Source organism: Arachis hypogaea, chromosome 13 (genome assembly GCF_003086295.3).
Source record: "Arachis hypogaea cultivar Tifrunner chromosome 13, arahy.Tifrunner.gnm2.J5K5, whole genome shotgun sequence".
In the NCBI taxonomy this organism is placed as follows: domain Eukaryota; kingdom Viridiplantae; phylum Streptophyta; class Magnoliopsida; order Fabales; family Fabaceae; genus Arachis; species Arachis hypogaea.
This window is the reverse complement of record NC_092048.1, coordinates 11,764,289-11,780,255: the sequence shown is the minus strand read 5'-3', so window position 1 is coordinate 11,780,255 and position 15,967 is coordinate 11,764,289. Positions and strand designations below refer to the sequence as shown.

Below are 15,967 nucleotides of genomic sequence, written 5' to 3'. Positions count from 1 at the left end.
GAGAGTTACCTGAAGCTATTGGTACAGCAAAACACATGCGCCATCTTGATGTGTCTAGCACTCCTATTAAAGAGCTACCTGAATCAATTATAAATCTGAATGGGATGAAAACGCTTAAGCTCAACAACTGCATCCACCTACTCAAATGGCCCAAGAATACGAAGAATCTTGTTCTAATCTTCATGTTCTTGGGACAAGATTCTTCATGTTCTTGGGAGTGAAGATTGGAACAAGATTCTTCATGTTCTTGGGCCATTCGAGTAGGTGAATGCAGTTGTTGAGTTTAAGCGTTTTCATCCCATTCAGATTTGTAATTGATTCAGGTAGCTCCTTAATAGGAGTGATGGACACATCAAGATGGCGCATGTGTTTTGCTGTACCAATAGTTTCAGGTAACTCTCTGATATCGAAAAAACTCAAATTTAGAACCATCAAATAACTGAAATTGATTTCGCCAAAGGAATCATCTTGACAGGGATATCACCACCCCTAGAAAACAAAATAAGAGTCCTCATTCGATCACATTTACTAAAAATGCTCAAGTGTTCTATTTGAACGTCGTCACAGATTAAAGATGCATGTCTGACATATTTAAGATTGGAAATTGGCGATGACATGCCATCTTCCACTCTAATGCACAGCCTATCAGAAACAAATTCAGCAAATTCATGAATGAGGTTATGCATTCTAAATACTTGATGGTTACCGTGATCCATTGGTGAGAGTTGAAAAAATGACCTCTGAAACCAGGATATCAAAATATTCTCCACCAATTTCTTGTGTCGTTTTTACTCCGCTTTGTTGAATGAAGCCTTCAGATACCCACAACTTGACCAACTCATCTCTGCTGAATTTATAATTTGGAGGAACAATAGAACAATAATCAAAATATCTTTGCAAACAGAAGGCAACTGGTCATAACTCGATTTCAATGCTGAAAGTATATTTCGAGATGCTGGAAGTTTTCATAGTTTGCTTTTCAATATGGTTTTCCACTTCTTTTCATCGTGATTAAATCACAAAACATTTCCAAAAATCTTTGCTATTAATGGTAATTTGTTGCATTTTTGTGCAATTTTGAATCCAATTTCCTCCAACACCGAGCGTTTGAAATCATCCGGAATAAGGCTTGAGAATGCTCTTTTCTCTATTATTCTCCAACAGTCTTGATCAGATAAAGTGTGCACATGGTACATAGGAATTGTGGCAACCATCTCTGAAACAAACATACTTTGTGTAGAATTGCATTTGTGTAGCTTTCCCGTTTCTTGGCGATCTTCTAATGCTGAAAGATCTTCACATTGAAAAGATCAGTAAATTGGAGTACGTTGACGTGACAGAGTCTTACCTGGTTATCAGTCTTTGCGAGCTCTTACATTGTGTAATATGCAAGACTTAAGAGAATGGAGGGCTTTGAAGGCGGGTGACATGGCTAAACTTGAGAAAATAGAATTTTCTGAATGTCCCAAGCTTAAATGCTTACCAAGGGGACAACTACCAAGCTCGGTGAAATGTTTAATCATCAGAAATTATATCAATTTAAAAGCTCGATGTATGGACCGTGGGAGTGAAGATTGGAACAAGATACAGTCAATCCCTAAAGTTGAGATTGACCAGGAGGATTGTCAGCGCAACATCTGATATAGGACAGATAAATGCCAGGTAGTAACTACATATTTATCATCATGAACAGCATGATTTTCTTTTAAATTTATACTTGTCTTCATTGTTAGTACTGATGTTAAAAGATTTTGACACTAAAGGGAGCAGACCTTAGATAAATTCAAAGTTATTTGTATGTGCTTTGAATAAAAAACCTGATTTCTCTGTAGCACACCCTTCTCCATATCAGTTATGTTATCTTTTATTACTTAACCTTTGATTCTTGCTTCATCTTTATAGAATGGAGCATAGGCGTATAATTTATACAAAAAAAAAAAAAAAACAGTATGCTTTTGAGCAAACCATACTTGAAACTGCATGTAGTAAGGGTTACAGACGTGACCTACCTTCCTCCACTCGATTGTTTGATGATTTTGCAATTGGGTAGTTTTAATCTTGAAATAATTTGTCAAAGAAAAAATTGTAGCTACAATCAATTCTTGAAGACTCTTGTTTTATCAATCTGTCAATTGAATTCGCCTTTTACCCTTTGTAAAAGTTGCATCTGATTAATTGTCATTATAACTGCTGATTGTTCATGTTTTATATGGTGTAACTACAGCCTTGTTGGGTGGAGAATATGCTGCAGCAAGTAACTCTCTTTATTGGCCTAAAATCAATGAAAGACTCGTAGGATTATCAGATGCTGTGATGAATAACAGTTGCCCTGTACTTAATGAACTTGCTGAAGCAGAGATGCTTGTCAAAGAAAGAAAAGGTTAGACTCCGATGCAACCACCCAAAATTTTTGCATAATTTGTGATTTATCTAAAATCAAGATGTTATAATCATTTTTTTGTGTGACTAGATGTTATAATCTATATTACACATTTATTTTGGATCAAAACTCGTAAATATTAATGATAAATGTTATAAGTGACTAACAACATACTTAAAATGTTTTGAAAATAAGTTAGTGTCTAATAGCTATATAAGAAATTTTCCTTTTGCTCTAAGTCGCCCAAAATTATGTCATATACGTGTATGCTCTATTATATTTTTATTTTCATTTATTTAGGTTTTTGTTTTGAAATATCTCCCATTCATTTTTCTATGTTATATATATGTGTGTTTTTTTTGGGACAAGTATTTTAAATGTTTTTTTGTAATATATTTTTTTTTGGATTACTCTTAATTTGTAGTTTTACATATTTATTTTTAATTATCTTTTATCTATCATCATTATACATTTGCTTATTGTCTACTTCTACTATGTATAATGTGAATTGAGGAAGGATTTGGTGCACATAGCATTTTTGAATTTATATTCCTAAAATACTCTCTGTCATGTATATTTATAAAAAAGAAAATAAATTTTCTAGCTATTGTTAAGATTGAAACCTAAGAACTTTAGACTCCAAAAGATAAAACCTAACAACTTTAGCTTACCATGAAAAGTATCTACTATCATCTTAACTAAACTCACAGGTATTAATGTATACATATTTAATAAATGAACAGTTGAATTAATAGGCACTAATGGAGATATGTGAGTTCTGAGAGTTTTTGTGTACCGATTTCTTTTTCTAAAATATTTTTCATCGTATATAACATATAAAATAAAAAAACTCACGATCTTATCTAATCCCACACTTGTAAATATCACACATATTTTATGACTAGAATTCTAGAAAGATGAATTAATAGACATGCTTGTGTTACATATATAATGGGGAAGGATATAGAAGGATTTTGGTGCTCAAATTTCGTTTTCTAAATTCTCATTCATTATAGACAACTTATAAAAATATTTTTCTACTATTTGATTCATGAAAAATACATTTCACTGTTTTTTTGTAATTGTTACACAGTGTTGCTGTTCATGCATTAGTTCCGTTACTTTTTTTAATTATATTTTTATTTTTAATATCAGGTTGAAGCATTTTGGTTTGTGATTATCGTTGTTGCGCTAGATGCAGGGAGCAATTATTGGTACTACAAGAGTACAAGGCATGTAAAAACTGTTTCAAAAAAGTAGATATTGGACAAGAATGTTATTGATTTTGATTAGATAAGTTGTGGTTACCATGTGAATTTCAAACTCCATTTAAAGTAGCATATACTATTTTGGTTTCTTAGTTAAAATCTATGGTATGCACCATAGGTGTAGACTTCAATCGATAATAGTTTATGGGACTGGCAATTTACTTAAACAATGTATTATTGATGTGAGTTTTGATAGATATGTTTTCTAATAGGTGGTTTCGTAGGTGCGGAAAATATATTAAGGACCTTTAATCCTTCTAAGCTCCAAGATATTTTTAAAAATTATGAAAAATATAAAGGTAAATTTGTAATATTAAAATTTAATTTATTAAAAAAGTTCCCAAATTTTTGAATTTTCTAAACTATCCTATCATTCATCAATTTTAGAGTGCACGCTACCCACCTCCGTAGTTCCATGGTCGCTATCCTCTCCATCCTCCAGGCATTCATCCTCAGAATTTCCTTTCCACTTCGTCACTACTGCCACCTCTTACACCTCATTCTTCTGCACCAGCTTCTCCTCTTTTCCTCAGTGGAGAGCACGCAAACGTGCAATTGCGATGAAAAAACACACATGGTTTTTGTTTTGTGGGGGTACAATAGAAAAAGTAAAAGAAAAAGGAATAAGAAAAGAAAAACAAGAAATTAATTCCAATGACATAGTCAGCCACTCTAACCATTAATATTAAATATGAAATTTTCGTATCTAATAGTCCAATTCCACTAAGTAGTATTTGAAAATTATAAGAGAATGGGATCTCAATGCCACAATTTTAATTTGTCATTCTTTTGGGACCTTAACGTAAATTATAAAAGTTATATAAAGAATGACAACCACAAATAGAATATTTTGAGTTGGTCCTCCAAGTTCCAACTTTTAGATTTCCCCACCAAACACAATGGACTTTCAAATTTAATAATTAATAGTTTGTGCTGTGATTTTTTTGTTTTTTGTGTTAGATGGATTAGATAATAGATATCCCTCTTAAGCATTATAAATTTACCCACATTACACTCACATACGTAATACTTAAAAATTTCGTCCACCATAATGTTGTCTAGTCAAGTTTTAAATTGAGGTGCACTTATTGCAAGGCATAAATGATGACTATACTAGTAAGGAAATGGATCCTGGAAAAAACACTTGAAAAAATAAAGTGTCTTTAAGGCACTGTATCTATGATGCACGGACACTTAATACGGATACGGAACATGATAGGAGATAGGATATGTCGATATGCGAATTTTAAAATCTTATATGATACGGGGACCCGCATACATATAAAATATAAAGTATTTTTTAGATAAATTGTAATGATATTTTGATATTTTATTAATATTAAAATATAAATTAAAATTTTTAATTATTTTTAACGTCTTATTTTAATTATATCAAGTATTTAAAATATTTTTTGTTTTAATAAATAATAATATATACTATATCTAAATTTATTTTAAGAATATATGTTAAGAATAAGACTGGACACGTTGACACGTGATAGTATTTAGGTGTGTCCAAACGTATTCGGAGAAAAAATTTTTATTTTTTATTAAAACACGGTTGAATACAGCAGACATGCGTGTTGGATGAGTGTCAGTAAGTGTCGTATCCGAAATGTGCGCGGACACAAAAATTCAACGAAATGTCTGTGCTTCATAGCACTATACACCGTGATGGTTTTTCAGTGGCTAAGAGAAGGGGGGTTGAATCTTAGCCCCCTTTTTTGCTTATTAAAACTTGCTGGTCTTTAAAACAACTTCTGGAGACTTTTTGATTTTTGTCTCGTACCCAACCACGAGACTTTTCTTTTTATCTCGTCACCCGGCATGAGATATTTTTTTATTTTATCTCCTATGCAGCAGAAACAGAAATGGAGTAGAAGAAAGAGAGAGAATCACACCACGATATATCCTAGTTCAGCTATCCAGTGCAATGCAGCCTACATTCAGTCTCCATCACAACAATGATGGAATTTCACTATAATCTTCATGATTACATACACCAATTCTCCTTAGGAACTACCCTTCCTATCCGGGACAAGTCCAGAATCTAAACCCTAATCCTGAACTTGACTTGGTCACAGCCAAGCTTTCAACTGCTAAGTGCTAACCCAACTTGTAAGGAAATTCCCACAGAATTATGAAATACAACACAGATGTACAAAGGACCTCTAAAGACATCTATGACTTTTTCTTTTAATTTTGCACTCTCTGTCTTTTTTCGCTCTATGGCTTTTTCATACAAACCTCACTGTTTGCTTTTTTTCATGAGACTCAAGACAGACAAATTTAAACAGAAAATTACAAAACAGAAAACATTGAAGGAAAAGAACTTCTGTTAGTTTAGGTAGTTATGAGAACTCTGTGTCTTACACTCTTACTCCTTACTTCAAGCCGTGGCTGTTCTCCCTTATTTATAGAAGGGGAAGCCTCCAAGATTGAAGTTCTTGAACTGAGCCAACTTCTTCTTCTTCATGCAAACCGGTTCGGCTAGAGAGAGAGGAGAGGAAACTGAATGTAAAATCCAACATGCAATTACCTCTGTGTCTTCCTTTTACACCAAACTTTATCAATCTGACCCATCCATCTTGACTTGCACTCCAAGAAGGATCTCTAGCCCTTGATGAGTTCTTGATGATGACAGCTTCTTCTGCTCTAACTTCTGCATCTTCTCCACGTAACTACAGTAGCTACCTCCTGTGGTGGTTGATCAAAAGCTGAGACAAGTCATCCCTTAAGGATCTTCTTCCATTTTTAGTATGGAGAAGCTGAGATCTCTTCACCAAATCTTACCATTTGTGGTGAAGATTTCAGCCACAACATACTTTTTGTTTTCTTTTTCTTGACATCATTACAATGGTCTTGTTACTTGCTTCTTCTTCTCTTCGGTAGCTTGCCATAGCTTCCATGCTTTCTCTGTGAAATGACCGAGAGTGAGAAGAAAGAGTAGAGAGAGAAGAAAGAGAAAGAAGAAAAGCATTCAATGGATTTGAACAAATGAATTAAACTAAATTCATTTTCTTCCCTTTTTGCTTTAGATAGCGTGTAGCATTGATGATCACAATCAAATCAATTACTAATTTCTCTCTCATGGTTCTAATGTCTGCATTTAACTATTCTTAATAAAAATTTGAATTTCATCAAGCAAAGGGTGTGAAATCTGTTGGAGTATGCAGCATTATTATTAAAGAAAATGGCTTTCATTAAGTTAAAAGAGTAAAGAAAGTATTATGCCCCCATTTCTTTTTCTTTACTTTCCGACCAATTTTTTTCGTCTTGTAGCAAATAATAATTCTTGGGTTTGTTTAAATGAATATGACCCAATAAACAAAATAATGATTCATCCACACATTATATTGTAAATTTTGGGCAAAACTAAATGTTTGGCTTCATGTTAGGTTAGTCAATTTTTCAGTCCAACAGTAGAATTTGCACAATAAAATTATTAATTAATAAGTGTGAATTAAAAATTAAATTAATAATTTTACAATTAATTATGTTAATAATGTTTGATCATCATTAATTTTAATTTGAAATTTTTCAAACTCATCACACTGAATTATCAAATCAGTCAGGATTAAGGAATTTCTTCATACACCAACTGTATCCTATAATGTTCTTCGCCTTGTCTTTTCCTTGCATCCAAACTACGTACAGCAAATTGCTCCACCCAACCTGGAGATTCTAGACAAAAATTGCTCCTTCTAATTGTTATGTTACATCAGCATCTAAGGCTTGGTTTGATAAAAAATTTTAAATAGGCATTTGTATTTTTTAAAAGACAAGCTCTTCATCTTTATTTAGTAAATTAAAAAAATTATATATTTGTACTGGTTATTTTTAAAAGATAAAAATATTTTTAAAATTTAATGTGAAATTTTTAAAATTTGTGTTTATCAAAATTAAAAAATCTAATATAATTTTATACATTAAATAATTTTTAAATTTAACTTTCATATTTATTATGGTCTTTTTTAATTTTAAAAGTTGTTTTACCCGACATAACTATGGTACTTATACTTATCAAAAGTTGTCTAAGATAGAAAATCAGGTCCAAAAAGGTTGAAAGTTCATCCAATAAAAGTGGCTTCTTTTACTGCTGCTATAGCTTTCATAAGCCATTTTCAAAAAGTAAAATGTTTATCAAACTAAGCCTTAATCGTGTTAATCGTTATGTCACTACTTAGGGTCCGTTTGGAAAAGTTCGAAAGTTACATTTTTTCGACTTTTGACTTATAAAAAGTTATATTAATAGTGTTTAGTACAATTTTTTATATATATGCTTTTAACTTCCCAAAAAGTTATTTAAGAGTTTTTGAAAAAGTTAAAAAATTTGACTTCTCTCTTTTTCAAAAAGCTATTTTATCATTCTTATTTAATACACAACTTTAAAATAAGTACTTCTATAATAACTTTTCAAATACAAAATAACTTATTTATAAGCTACTATTAATAAAAGTCCTTATACTTTAAACTCTTTTTTCAAAAGAGCTTATTTAAAAAGTTTACCCAAACTGTCCTTAAACTTAGTTTGGTAAAATTTTTACTTTTTAAAAGTAACTTATTTTAGTAAAATTTTTACTTTTTAAAAATAACTTATAAAAACTAGTTTTTAAAAATTAGCCTTTTAAAAATTGTAGCATCTGTGTTTGGTAATTTAAATTTAAAATAACTTTTAATAAACACAAATAATAATAAATGCGTTTGGTAAAATAACTTTTAAAATTTAAAATACTATAATAAACATTAATGTAAGAATTAAATTTAGATATTAATTAATGTATGATGTTATATTAGATTTTTTAATTTTGATAAGTACAAATTAACTTTAAAAGTTTCTCTTTAAATATTTTCAAAAATATCCCTAATTTTTAAAAGGTGTAAGTATAAGTACATAAACTTTTTTATTTACCAAACGTAAATCGAATACTTGTGCTTTTTAAAAACACAAATACCTCTACCAAACCAAGTCTTAATACGAGAAAAGAAATAATAAAAGAAAAATTTCCGAAACCAAAAGTATTTTTCTCCCTAGGAGAAACTTATTTAAGCTTTTGCAGAGAGAATAGTCTTTTTGTGATTCTGTGACCTGATACCATTCAACCACCCGAAACTAGGAAAACAAATTTCAAAGGCAGAAAGAGAAAGAATTCTTATATTATTATCAATGATTGAATCCTAAGAAATTTTGCTTTACATCCGTAAAGTACAAATCAACGACTGTCCCAACTCCCAAGTCAGAACACCCAACAAGGGAAGCACCGCTCAAAAAACTACAACATAATTTTGCCCCCTCCTCTTTTCTTCCCTCACTATGTGCGTGTGTATAATTTGAATGTATACACAAACTACAATGTTACCAGCCTAGAATTTGCTGGGTTAACAAACCAATCAAATGTTACATAAGCAGAAAAATAGAAGAAGAAAACAAAAAAAAATCAGCATCTTTCATCTCCTGTCCAATTGTTTTTCTCTTTTGGCCCTGTAGGACCTTCCTCACCATACAGCTCCACTGGAAGCTTGTTAAAGAAGTTCTTCACTGAGAACCGAAGCATAGCATTCGCGGAAGCGCATCGATTATCCTATCAATCTCAGTTCTCGAATCATAAACGATTTTTGGCCCCCACTCTCTCATATACTGCAACCATTCAACCACCCGAAACTAGGAAATCAAATTTTTTAAACATCGAAATAATTTAGGTATTTTTCAAAAATATTAGCTTTTTTTTTTTTTACACCTACGGGAAAAATTTGATATAAACACAATTCGACATTCATTTATTATATTTTTTAAATTTAAAAAATTATAAAACAACAATGACATTTTGTATTTTACTACTTTTAATTTTTAAAAAATATAAAACATGTTATTTTGTCATTTATTTGTTGATCGGAAAAATATTCTCGATGAAGGTAAATGGTTCGAAGTGATAAAGCAGTCGAAGATACCAGCAGTTTTTGAAAAGGCACACGCGCCAGCATTGGATGGAGGTTCTCGACACGGATTTGATTGCAGGGTCTTTTCGATAAATCGAGCAAGTCCAATCGAACAAGATACTCGAAATCAGATATTCGAGATAAGTTATTCGAATAAGTGATTCGAGTAATTATGGTAGCGGAGAAGTTAGGGACTTCTATCACGCGAGGAAATCATGGGAAAGGATTAGGCAGAAACGGTTACCAAGGAGAATGCATTCAAGGTTGTGATATTGTAATTAATTGTAATTAATTGACATTTACCGAATGTAGATTATAAATACTAGGAAGTATTAGGAAATAAGGGTTGAAACTTTAACTCAGAAAAACACTCAAGCATACTCACATCACAGGAAATTCATGAGTCTGCAATCGAATAACTTTTCTGTAGGATTCTTTCCATCTTTTCATTCTTTCAATTTATCTTTATGTAAACTTTACTTTTCAAGTAAATTTATTTTCTAAGTATTCTTTATTTTCATTATCCAATTTACATTCCTGCATTTTAGATAATATTAATGAAAATACTATATCAATTAAATTATCATTTAATGTGTGAAATTAAGTATAAAACTTATTACTTTGATAATATTAATTCTAACTTAAACTTGGACTTTTCAGAGTATAAAATCATCAAAACATAAGTTTTATACTTAATTTTATAAATTAAATGATAATTTAATTGATATAGTATTTTAATTATTTCTTAAATTACATATTGTATAAATATAGTTGGTCATTATATATTACTTCTAATTCTAAGATCAAGTTTTAACTCCTATGCTATTTTAGAGGACTATATTTTATATTAATTTTTTAACATCAAAAGTTTCAGTAATGATTTTTTAGATGCTAATGAGTCAAATGATAATTTTTAATAAATTTTTAGAAATTTAATGTTCTGTTTTACACATTCATAAATTTATAAAAATATAGATTTTCTGAAATTTGAACTAAAACACAAAAGTTGGATTTCAATTATTATTCATTTTGATTTTTTCGATATTTTATTTGAATCCAAATGTAGATATTTTCTTATTGACATTTATGTTTAAAGTTAATATAGAATAAATAAAATAATAAACAATTAACTTTCAATAATAATCTATATCAGTATTAAATTAAATCAACTAAATTCGATTTATATGTATATACTGCAGAAGTAGTAAATCGAATCCAATTAGATTCGATTTACATTGAAAAAACGTAAATCGAATTTAGTTGATTCGATTTACATAGAAATAAAATCAGACATACATGTAAGTCATTTTATTTTAGGACATTTGCGTAGTATTAATTCCCATTTGATTTGTTTATGTGTTTTTACCAAAATTTTAGGAATAGAAAATAAAGAGAATATTTATCATGTGCATGTAAAATATTAATTATTATATATTTGTATATAAATACATGTACAATTAAACTTATTTTTAATATAAATTTTAAATTTTAATAGGTTCTAATTACCGATAGAAAATTGTCAAAAAATTTGACACTAGTTACTGAGAGAAAATTTGTCGAAAAATAAACCCCATTTTTGACTGAATGTGAGCCGCTGAGCCTTAGCATAATAGCATCCAAGTTACATGTAGGACATGTTAATCCAATGTGTGTAATTCACTCACATAAATTTTTCAATCCTGAAAAGTCGCTAATAGTCCACATTAGTATCGCAAACATCTCAAATTTATGAAAGTTTGAATGAAATTAAATGTTAAGAATAATAGAAATTGGTGCTATTTTCATAAAAAATTTGTTTTGATGTTAAACTTGATGACTTCAAACTAAAATTATGTTTTTCGAAGACTTAGATCAAACTAAAAATGCTTGATTGTTCCAATACATGAACAAATCACCTCTGTAGTACACCCTGCGTGGAATCGTAAGTTATCATCCCTTCACTTCATTGTTTCCAGTGGTGTCAACGGCAATGTTCACTGAGTTGCGCATTTTCTTCTAATTCAAGTTGTTTATACATTGGAAAGGTTTGCACGGATATACATTTAAGAGATAGTATGACTGCACGGGGTACCTTCATCAGTTGTTTCTGATCGAGATTCGAAAACTTATTTAAGCTTTCGCACATAGAATAGTCTTTTTGTGATTCTTTTACCTGATTCCATTCAACCACTCGAAACTAGGAAAACAAATTTCAAAGCCAGAAAGAGAAAGAATTCTTATATTATTGTCAATGATTGAATCTTTATAAATTTTGCTTTATATCCGTAATGTACAAATCAATGACTGTCCCAAGTCAGAACACCCAACAAGGGAAGCACCACCCAAAAAACTACTACAACATAATTTTGCCCCCCTTCTTCCCTCACTGTGTACGTGTGTATAATTTGAATGTATACATAAACTACAATGTTACCAGCCTAGAATTTGCAGTGTTAACAAACCAATCAAATGTTACATAAACAGAAAAATAGAAGAAGAAAAAAAAATCACCATCTTTCATCTCCTGTCCAATTGTTTTTCTCTTTTGGCCCTGTAGGACCTTCCTCACCATACAGCTCCACTGGAAGCTTGTTAAAGAAGTTCTTCACTGAGAACCGAAGCATTCGCGGAAGCGCATCGATTATCCTATCAATCTCAGTTCTCGAATCATAAACGATTTTTGGCCCCCACTCTCTCATATACTGCAACCACAGAGGCTCCTTGACAGCATCTCCAAGATATTCAGCTGCAACAATCTCATAGTGAACACTTGAATTCACATAAAAGTTGCTTCGACACGCATCGTTTCTGATCCCAACTCCAAGTTTTGAAGAACCTTGGATAAAGGTTCCAGGATGAGGGTAACTAGCATGCCCATTTTTTGAAGAGTAAACAATAGCTTTGTTTCCATCAATGTATTCTAAATCATATGCATCAACCCATTCTCCCCCACTATGCTGTGAGTAGTATATACTATATAATTCTCCATTGAAATTGCATACTCTAAGTGTGAAATGCTCCCAATCACCAACATGCTCTCCAATCTTGCTTAAAGGTATGTTTTTCATTCCAATTTTAAGAGTGGCTGGTCCATTGAATGGACAGAAAATCCACATTGCAATGTCTGTGAAAGTTCCACCAAGTGCCGGCTTCACATGAACATAAAGCCTTGCACTTTGCAAGTCCCCGCGTTTGAGAAAGTCCTTTCTATCATCACTTGGCAAGTCTATCCAAAACTCCTTGTCATTCGTTCCTCCACGAGGTAGATTTGAGCCGGTTTCATCAATTGCCTCGCCTGTAGTTACACCCTTTCTGTACAAGCAAGCTCCATTGTTGAAATACCAGACCACAGAAGACGGCAAGTAAACTTCTTCCGGATGAAAGAAAATGGTAGGACCATAATGCTGGATAAGTGCATGTATCTGTTCCAGGTTTGGCATTGTTTGTTGAACAGGATTTAGGTTCCTCAAGCATGCAATTGGAAGCTCTTCACCGATGTTCCAGCATCCGTTACTACAGAAAAAGGACCCAACTGGAACTCCTTGCCCTTGAACGCTGCGATCACAAGGTCTCAAGTTCCAAGCCTGAAATGAAAGCTCTGGAATTTTAGAATTTACAGCGAGTAATAGGCGGTAAGGCTCGCATTTATCAGTGAGGTCAGAACGAACACAGCAGATTTCATCCAACTGAGGCTTATTAGGATTGTCAGTAACCAAGTATCCAACTGCCTTGTAACCTTCTGGAGGCTCAGGTATCCAAAAGTAACCACAACCACTCAGAGTTTCACGATTTCCTGCATTCGAACTCCAAACTAACTCAAAATTCAGGGGATTCCTCAGGGGAGGTAGCTTGTCGTGATCATCGCAATGATTAGTTTCAACTTCCTTAGCAACAAGCACAAAACCCCTTAAAGGCTTGTTGCTAGGTTGACAATAATGGCCAAGGATGTGGAAACCCTGAGGTATTTCGACAGGCTTATAGAACACAACAGCATTCTTTTTGTCCTGCATAGCATTGCTGCTCCAAATGAACTCAAAATTAGAGACCTTGAAAGCTTCTATTTCACCAAGATTTGCAAATCCAGAAGCAAAACTTCCTCCTGTAACCATAGATTTTAGAGACCTAAGTTAATTTTTCCTTTCAAAAAAAAGGTCCTTGCTACTTCTATATGCTATTGATTTATATAATGCATTGTTAATCATAATAATCTAGTACACAACACCGAATAGAAGTGAGGAATTTGATTTCTAAATCAAGGAAGGGTAAAAGAAGAAAGTAATTTCATTGGAAGGCGCATACAATGAAAAACGTGAAGAGAAGGATGTTACCGTGAGGCCAATTCGGGATCGGAGAGGGAAGAGAAAAAGTTTGAGGCTGAGAAGTACACATTATTGCGTTCGTCTTCCGACCGAAGCATGAGAAAACGAGCATCTATCTCCCTTCTTCTTCATACGCACGCATTCTGTGACTTTCTTTCACTTTATCCAACACTCCTCAATCATCATCATCATGCGATCCATCTTCTCGTGTTTGATTGTTTTTAATTTTTTATCGATGTTTCTTCTCATTCATAATAAGCTTTTCCGAACCAATCTCTCTTGGCTCATAATAGTGTATCTAAATGCAGGCAAATTTGTGCATGGATCCTTGAAGGAAATAAATAGTAAGCTAATAATCTTTCAATTTGGCATAAACAGTTTAATAATTAATAAATGGTTAATTCGTCAACGTCAAAATATTGATTTCGTTAAATTTTTTAAACATTGAAATAATTTAGGTATTTTTCAAAAATATTAGTAATTTTTTTTTTATTTTGACACCTACGGGAAAAATTTGATATAAACACAATTCGATATTCATTTATTATATTTTTTAAATTTAAAAAATTATAAAACAACAATGACATTTTGTATTTTACTACTTTTAATTTTTAAAAAATATAAAACATATTATTTTGTCATTTATTACTTTTTAAATTTTTAAAAAGTAAAATAGTAATGTTGTATTATATTTTTTTTTTCACGACCGTATACAACAGATATATTCAATCATGTCTGGCATTACACCCCTTTAGAGTCAATACATTAAAAAATAAGTTGTCATTTGTCAACGTATACAGTATACTGCATCCAAATTTTGATTTTCTTCCCTTCACACTCCTTTCGACACGTGGTTATTTTACGTCTTGGAGCGGGAGCTGAAGCAAAATTGAATTTAATGGCAAGCAAGCATCATAAGGTTGTTTGCACCAGATTAGAGGGAGAAGATATTTAAGCTACGCCCAACATACGTGGACGGAATTTCAGATTAATCATCCCCTGAAAAAAATGTCCACAACCTAATCGTGTCTAATATTCATTCATTTGTTTTTACTATATTAAAAATCAGCCACTACATGGTGTATTTAATATAAATTTAATTATTAGTCAATTGTATATTTGATTATTCTACTATGTCAAATTTGATTATTCTAATAGATATTATTTAATTAAAAATATATATAAATAAAAATATAAAAAAATACTACTTGTTTTTTAAAATTTAGTCTTTAATAAATTTTTTTAAAAAATAATTATTATTTAATTAATTTAAATATCTATTTTTACATATTAATTGTTCAAAAAATTAGAAAAGTTATTTATTTATTTATTTTTTAAACTGAATAAAAGAATAATATTTAAAAAATATTTAGTTGTACTGAAAATATAAATATACACAAATATACCATAACTGATTTAATAATTAATTTTTAATATATAGATAATACTTTTGTTTCTTATATCTATACCAATATATCTATATCAATATATAAAGTCAATACCAGAATTTAGGTAGCGTTTGTTTTGAGGTACTGAGACAGAAATTGGGAGACGAAGACTTAGTATTATGTTTGTTGGTTTAGAGATTCGTACTAAAATTTCTGTCTCTCTCTCCAAAATTTCAGTATTTCAGTACTTCCAAAAAGTGGGGACACAGGAGACTAAAATTTTTAGAGATGAAGACTAAAACTTTAATAACATTTTATACCTAAAATACCCTCATTTCAATTAATTAATTCCAATTTTACCCTTTGTGCAAATTAAATTAGAGTTTCATTCTTGTTTTAATTTTCGTCTCCCATTTTGCACCAAACAGAATATTGAGATTTATTTCAATCTCTGTCTCTCAGTCTCAGTCTTTCTGTTTCTGTCTCTCCACCAAACGCTACCTTAGTGTCTAATTTTGGTAGACATCATTTGTCCAAATTCATTTTACAAACTAAATTTGTGGACAAAATAGTAAAAATACATTTTTATTTTTAATTAAAAAAAATCATTAACCCACAAAGAGTCAAATAACTACCGCAATCGTGAGGAAATTAAATAACTGCTCCACTTACAAATATTTATCACTATCGTTGATC

At 31.2% G+C, this 15,967-nt stretch overlaps 1 protein-coding gene and 1 long non-coding RNA gene across 3 annotated transcripts; one reads left to right on the top strand and one right to left on the bottom strand.

Annotated features, from left to right (window-relative positions):
- Nucleotides 1-247: 247 nt before the first annotated feature.
- LOC112737214 (uncharacterized) lies at nucleotides 248-3,843 on the top strand. Its single transcript, XR_003168918.3, has 3 exons — nucleotides 248-1,662; nucleotides 2,225-2,380; nucleotides 3,536-3,843. It is a non-coding gene; the product is annotated as an uncharacterized lncRNA (long non-coding RNA).
- Nucleotides 3,844-11,790: 7,947 nt separating this feature from the next.
- On the bottom strand, nucleotides 11,791-14,210 carry LOC112737212 (hypothetical protein At1g04090). 2 transcript variants are annotated; one of them, XM_072211216.1, is made up of 2 exons: nucleotides 13,893-14,210; nucleotides 11,791-13,581 (listed from the first exon to the last, which is right to left on the bottom strand). In XM_072211216.1, the coding sequence occupies exons 1-2, from the start codon at nucleotides 13,979-13,981 to the stop codon at nucleotides 12,072-12,074; spliced, it is 1,599 nt and encodes a 532-aa protein (XP_072067317.1). In that variant the 5' UTR covers nucleotides 13,982-14,210; the 3' UTR covers nucleotides 11,791-12,071. The 2 variants fall into 2 exon arrangements, with proteins under 2 accessions (XP_072067317.1, XP_025642785.1); XM_025787000.3 differs by having other exon boundaries at nucleotides 11,791-13,663; nucleotides 13,893-14,193.
- Between the last annotated feature and the right edge of the window lie 1,757 nt (nucleotides 14,211-15,967).

Excerpts from the sequence above, each read along its gene's own strand:
- LOC112737212 (XM_025787000.3), bottom strand. The coding sequence starts at position 13,995 with ATGCTCGTTTTCTCATGCTTCGGTCGGAAGACGAACGCAATAATGTGT. Across the intron at positions 13,664-13,892 it reads GATCCCGAATTGGCCTCACG|GAGGAAGTTTTGCTTCTGGA; the intron begins GTAACATCCTTC and ends CTATGGTTACAG.